The sequence below is a fragment of the Thermothelomyces heterothallicus genome (genome assembly GCF_042370625.1).
Source record: "Thermothelomyces heterothallicus CBS 202.75 unplaced genomic scaffold P884_scaffold_28, whole genome shotgun sequence".
Taxonomy (NCBI): domain Eukaryota; kingdom Fungi; phylum Ascomycota; class Sordariomycetes; order Sordariales; family Chaetomiaceae; genus Thermothelomyces; species Thermothelomyces heterothallicus.
In genome coordinates this window covers 61,802-68,657 of record NW_027192589.1, presented here as the reverse complement: position 1 = coordinate 68,657, position 6,856 = coordinate 61,802, and the positions used below count along the sequence as shown (strand labels likewise).

The 6,856-nt window shown below is 52.8% G+C and overlaps 1 protein-coding gene across 1 annotated transcript; it reads left to right on the top strand.

Annotated features, from left to right (window-relative positions):
• Nucleotides 1-4,808: 4,808 nt before the first annotated feature.
• P884DRAFT_263814 (uncharacterized protein) lies at nucleotides 4,809-5,149 on the top strand. Its single transcript, XM_069441790.1, has one exon. The coding sequence runs from the start codon at nucleotides 4,839-4,841 to the stop codon at nucleotides 5,034-5,036; it is 198 nt and encodes a 65-aa protein (XP_069294435.1). The 5' UTR covers nucleotides 4,809-4,838; the 3' UTR covers nucleotides 5,037-5,149.
• Nucleotides 5,150-6,856: the final 1,707 nt, after the last annotated feature.

Sequence of the window (6,856 nt, the reverse complement as noted above, 5' to 3'; positions counted from 1 at the left end):
GGTTTACATAGACATTCTTCCTCTGTTTCTGGGAACGGAAAAGGTTGGCGGTGGACAGGGGGAAGGGTGGGTTGAATGGTTCATTGATATCACGATATACGGGGGTCTTTGTTTACCTTAGGTAAGTGTTGGTTTGTTTGGCATTGGTTGGGGAAAATATTGGTTCACGAGACTTTGTAGGCGTTGTCGTGCGCTGTTTTCTCTTTCATACTTCTTCGTTCTCTTCTTCGATATTTTGTTTCTCGTTATATGCGTGTTTTTTTTTTTTTCCTCTTCCCTTTTCCTTTCCTTCCTGTTTTTCTCTTCTTCCTGAGCCTTTGTTTTGGCGTGCGCATAAAGCGTATCTATCACGACTCTACGGCTTACAAAGGGGGAAGGAAGATGCGGGATACCCATCACGAGACTTTTGTTTCAGAAAAAAGAAGTCGTGCGGAGGGACATGTCTATATAGATTCAGCGGAGGCATGGAATCGGGCTGTGCCAGCCGTTGCTGCGCTGTTTGTCCTCCCAAGTCGCGCCAAACCAGCCGTATGTCTCCTGCTCGTGCTGCTGGATAGGTAGGCACGGACGATGCTGGCAGAATTTGTGGGGATGGCTTTTTAGAGTGCGCCAGGAGGAACAAGCAAGATGGACCACCATGCGGCGAACCTAATGTCGATATATGTGGTCGACCTCTTGTAAGCTACAGATGAAGCCGTCACGCTGTGGTGGTTTTACTTGGCTAGTCTCTACAGATTTGGCTTTTCATACCAAGACACCACCCTTCCCCTCCTTTCCCCCTGGCGATCCTGGAACCCAGTCCACCACCGAAAGCAGCTGCTTCATTTCCAAGACCTCTCGGCTTAGGCGCTTATGGAGACAAGAGACACGCGTCAGGACCGCGACTACACAGTCTAGTGCCTTATTAGTGCCATGTTCAAGTGTCCAAAAGTACTTGGCACGTAGTTACTCCCTCTTGGACACCGCCGTGGGCATCGGCTTGCCTGCTCTGCTTGCACTGTCCAGCGAGATCAGAGAGGTTAGAGAGCGGTATGTATGTGTGCGTGTGTATGTATGTATGTATGTACATACGATACAAGTAGGCAGCACAACCGCCAAGGTTCGAGGCAGTGTACCTGTCGTTGGTCTTGCTTAGCAAAGGAGAAGCAAGCAAGGTCTGCGTGTGCCGACCAGTCAGTCGGCGTTCTGCTTTCACGCACTTCGCTTCCCCAGCGCCAGCGTTGCAATAAATCGTAGTTCGGTCCTGATTCCAATCAGGCTCTCTCGTCGGGTCCAGACTTTGGGGATCTAGCAGTAAAGTATCGAAAACAGACGTTGTCGCCCCTAAATTACGGATACTGCGTAATGAACCGCGGCGGTGCGATCCACACAACGAACCGTGCAATGCTTGATGTAACCTAGCGAGTCGGCGATCAGAGGAACTGACTAGGGAATTCGTCTGCCGACGTTGATGTTAACTTGGAAGTTGGGACCTTGTTCACAAACGCCAGCCTTGACGTTTGATCAGACGGTACTGCTGGGAAAGATACAGAGTTTGGTCTCTCCGTATGTTCCCCGCCAGATCAACCCTGTGACTATCGAGTCGAGGCTACAGGCAAAGGAGAGCAAAGTGTCCAGGTGAGTTACCGAGTTTCCGGAAGCGACTCCATCAGCCACAGACAAGTGAGAATATGAAGGACCGCGCTGTCTTACCAACGTAAGACCACCGAAAAGGGTTCGCGTATTGGTGATTGTTAGTTTCGGAGGACCAAAAAACGGGCGGCCGCTGACATCTCGCCCCAGCACGGCGCCGTCGCTTGTGCGGCAGATGAAGACTGTTTGAGCTGGCCAAATCTGGTATCCTTCTCTTCTCGAATGGATGCAACCGACGGGATCGGGTAAATCCTGTTAACGTATAACCATCCCGGGTTAGAGTATCGACACTCCACCTCGAGTCTGCCAACACCCGGCACAGGCTCGCGCCAGGCACAACTCCCAAGACGGAGGCTTCCCATGCTTGTACTGTACCACAGGTAGCTGAAAGAGAGGGTTGGGGGGTTGAAAAGCACGTAACCGTCTCTGCATGTGCGACTCAAGACAACCTTGCCCTAGGAACGCTCCGTTACTCACTCCCAATCGGCGGCGTGTGGCGGTATCTGAAACGCCGAGTTGACAGCGATGTCGATCAATGATTTGGTGTCGACGGCAAGCTCCGACATTAGGTACCCGATCACTAGGCCTAGGAATCGGTCCCATACTTCGGGTCGGAAAACACACCGTCGTCTGATGGTCTCGGTCGCCGTTAGGTTTTATTTTATTTTATTTTTTTTGCCTTCACTATCCCGCCGTGAGCGTCAGCTCAAAACAAAAAAAAAATTACAGGATCCCATGATTCACTTTCAAGGACCCGGACGTCAGGTCGCACTGATCCAACGGAGATCGCAGGGTACTCTTACCCAGAGGGGGTAAGCCATACTGGTCCGCAAAGCTGTTTCCCTCGTCCGCTGTATGTACATCCGTACAAGTAAGCCGTCTGATCGCGCCGCTGGAGCCCGGTTCACAGGAAAGATCATCGCAGGGATAAACCTGTACGGGAAAGAATCGGTATATGTGCGTATGTATGTACGGTACATACATATATACATATATACATACACGTCAGTACTGTGTTCTGGGTCGGGGGCGCCGCCGCTCCGGACCTCTTCCCTCCGGTAGGGGCACAGAAGAAGACGGGAAATAATCCGAGTCTCGGCCCGCACTAGAATCTGGTATGACCCTCGCCCGGCACCGAGAGAGCGTATGCAGCCAGCGTAACATCGGCTCGATCGGTTTCCGCAAGAATTACTCAGTAGAGCAGTGGTCTCGTTTCAGGTTCTCATCAAGGGACCCAAGTCTAGCGTAACAAGGGTCCTTGGTGCCTGCTGTGTTGGACTGCGTGCATACAATACAGTATGTAATAAATACGGACGTAAATTCATACCGGCCGGCATTGGTGCTGTGAAGTGTGATTCCGCCACATCCCGCGGGAGAACGCCGAGGAGGCGCGCCTGCAGAATGCTCAGATAGTGACAAGGCACGCTCGGGACGTTCCCGGTTCATCACACATTTGTTGAACATCTCGTATGCACCTACTGTATTCGGCTTCTACTACTTGGGGCGGGCCCTGTGGACGGCATCGCGAGCGTAGCAATAACCAAAGAGTGCGTTCTGATACTTATGTGTATGCACTTGTCAGCACATGTTAACAGGCAATTAGCAGGTGGCGCCTACTGTTCATTGATAGAAGTGTGAGATGCCAGCAGCCTAGAGGCCCAGTGCTGCTGTACAGTTGAGAGCGAGATATGATGATTTGAGTCATGATGAAATGCCATGTGACGGTTTGACCAGGAGCTCCATTAGATACAAAGCCTTGGTGTGCGGCAGGTTTACTGAGCTGCTGCTGCGTCTCTGCGTCTCTGAATGACGAACTTAGCTTGCGAGCAAGGCAAGACTAGGAGCTGGCTTCATCTCGAATCATTCCGTAGAATCGTACAATGCTTCATCGTCCAACTCCGAAACAAAAAGCGTGGCCAGAGGGCTGAGTAGGTTGGCTAGAACGAGAGACTGATAATAGGTAAGGTGCTGGCTCATGAAAGTGCTGTCGTCTGCATCAGATCAGCCTCGGATCGTTCCGCAGTGTTAAAGGTTCGTATGGCTAGACCTGGGCCAAGTACCGTGTCTGGGTCGGACGAGAGCCAGACGAAGTCGACCTGGCCCGTCAAAAGTGGCAGGGTCCGCCTTTCGCCTCGTTTCAGATGACGAGTCCAAGTGGCCATTGGTCCAGGTAAGCTTTCTTATACCATGTAGTCGTCCTGGTTGGTGGTTGCGGGGTGATCCATCCGAAGTCTCCTGAGTGGCGCAGAAATGTGAATGCACATCCTTCGCTGTGCCACGAGCCCGCGTTAGCCGTGGGAGCCTTCTGGAGGTCCACACAAGACCGGGCTGTCCAGAGTGGCAGTATTGCAGAGCTGCTGGGTGCGCCTTTTTACAGAGCTTGATGCCCTGGGGACTTACGCCTAGTGCAGGTCGGCAGCATGCACGCTGCGGCTTCTCGGGCGATAGACCCTGGCATGCGGCCGCGCTCGCCAGCAGCTGGGTTGCGTATGTCGTCTTGCGGGGTGATTGGCGCGGCGGATATTCCCTTTCAGGAACAGGTAGGCATCACACCCTTGGAAATGGCGCTCAGGAACGGGTTGCTGAGGATTGCTAGATGATCCGCCTAGTAGCGGAGTAGTGATGTGTCGACGAGGGTCTGATGCAGGCTTTACACCTGCAGTGCCTCGGGTACTCGAAGTGCTGCTGGCATGTCCCGAGGGATGTTCTCTCTTCTCGTAACCTGCTTGAAAATTCATATTAGCGCTCAACACGACCCAGACGGCGTACGCTTTCAGATCGCAGTAGGCACATCAAATGTCACTGTGATTGCGCGTACCAACATGATGATCATATTCTTCTCTCTCTCATCTGTTCTTGACCGTCAGAGCGTGAACGCGCGGCGTTTTAGAAGCGTAGGATGGGTCGGAAGCACGAGGGGATAGTATATTATGGTTTCGACACTGATCACCCACCCATCATGGTATTACTGCGGCAAGACCCGGCCCATAAATTGGTGAAGCTCGGTCCATACCGAAGCGCGGCAGGAAGGTACCTGGCTGTTGTTTGTTCATGTCAATACCGTTGAACCTGACTTTTTCGGTTGCGACTAGGCAGCACGGCATCGGAGTTTCGGGTTTGTAGCCAGACTTCAGAATTTGAGGCCGCATCGGCTCGCCAACACTAGAGAAGGAAGGAGCTTGTCGACCCTGTAAGGTACGGGGGCTATGACATACGATTACATCGGCCCCAGCTCACCTCCAGCGTCAAAATTCCTCGTCCCGTGCCTTATCCGGTTCTCACTTACCCCACGAGACGAAGCTCGCCAGTTCGGTTGGTGCTCGTATCGTTTGTCAACGGGAGAGGTAGCAGCCGCGACACTGGAGGCAGTGTGCTGCCAGATGCGGAGGAAGACTGCAACGTAGTAAAACAATAGGTGTGACAATGGGATGAAAGAGTTACTGAACCTAGTCTAAGCAGGCCGTGGACGTTTTGGCCTTCGCTCCAAATTAGAAAGGAAACAGACCTGAAGCGGCTGATGAGACGAATTATGTTCGGTTTCCAACGCGGAGGCTACTCAAAACGACTTGGTTAAACGCGAGAAGTCATGGAAACCGAGCACCTGATGGGTATTACGGTGCATCTATGACGACTCGGAGTCTGGGCAAGGACAGAGGTCTCAAACTCGTAGATAGACCACCTCCACCAAGTTACTTCCCAGGCAACCAGTACCTGGGAACCTTCCACATTGCTTTCTCCCTCATTCCTGCCCCTAAATAAGGTTCTTGAGAGGGGCCGTAACTTGCAGTCAGACGTACTACGCATAACTTGGATCTCATTGGCTGCGGGGTGCCTGGTCCGCGGGAGGTACCTTCCCAAATGTCACCCGCCTGCTCGCTTGAGAAATAAACTCGCTTTTGTTTCTGGAATCCACTGGATTCGTTCCGAACTTTTTCGCTGTCTTAAATCGGTTGTTATAGCCAAGTGCCGGCGGCTCCTTTTAAGCACATATTACACTACATGACCTTACGGAGTCTTTCAACCCACACAAAAACTATGTCTTTTGACTCGGTTGGTAGCTCCAGTCTGCCTCTCTCCGGACCCGGCGCCACGACGGCTCAACTGATCCGCTGGGAATACTGTGTAATGACATTGCCCCCGCAGCAGCTTCGCCTAAACAGAGATGCACGTACCGAAACCATCGACGGTTCGAGGCGAGGCCCGAGCATGTCCGGTGCCCTAATACAACGTTTGAGCACCAAATCTTCAGCCAAGGCATGGTTTGAGTTCTCAATATCCACCCCGATCCTCTTCGCCTTGAGCAGACTCATCAGCGCTTCATGTTTACCCGCCTCACCACGCTCCATGCGACACCATCACATACGGTACCATGTGGCAAGGACTCGGTGGTTGGCCGAAGTATGTTTGTCCTCGCTGTTATCGCGCCGCCCCTCGCACGAGCACATGTTTGCAATGAGGCTTCATTCATAACATAAGATCAACGGCTCAACACAGTTACTACACCTACGCTTCCGGTCCCGATCCTCGGTACTGCACGGTCATAGACGCACATGCTCCATCACCCTGTCCTTCCCAGCAACCCGGACGTATAGCCTAACACTTGCCCTCAAGACACCTTGTGCCTCGTCTTCATGGTGCAGCGCCGATGAGGGCGCTGCGTACAGAAGACCGGTGCGATTATCTAGGAAAACAGAAGCTGGCAACATTGCTGGCCCCATATCCGCACAGCCAAGGACGAATATTTAGGGGCAAAGCCTAGGGGAAACCCCCCTTTCCCGGCCGGGGCATCTTTCCTGTGTCAGAGCTCTTGGGACCGCCAACCGCCAGGTTCCTGGCAAAACACAACCTGGACGACACTGGGCGGCATTGGTGCCCCATGACAGTCGCAGAGTTATCAGCACGCACCCCACTGTCCGCCACATGTCTACGTCCACCGAGTTACACAGCGATTTCCTCTTCGGGAACTCAGTTCAACCAGGCGTCTCCCCACCTTCATTACCCGCCGCTCACCCTGCGCGGTTAGTTCCCCTCAGCTGCACCTGCACTCAAACGGTCGTGCTTGGCTGTAAGGTGTATGTATGCGCTTCTCTGGCCCAACATCAGACACTTTGTGACGTCGGGCTTATTGTTCTCCCCCTTGGCTTGTTTAGCGGCCATCGATGCCTTGCATCTGGATCAATGTCTCGGCGAGGTATTCAGCAAGTTCTAGTGAACCTGAACCATA

Coding starts and splice junctions, on each gene's coding strand:
- P884DRAFT_263814 (XM_069441790.1), top strand. CDS start 4,839: ATGACATACGATTACATCGGCCCCAGCTCACCTCCAGCGTCAAAATTC.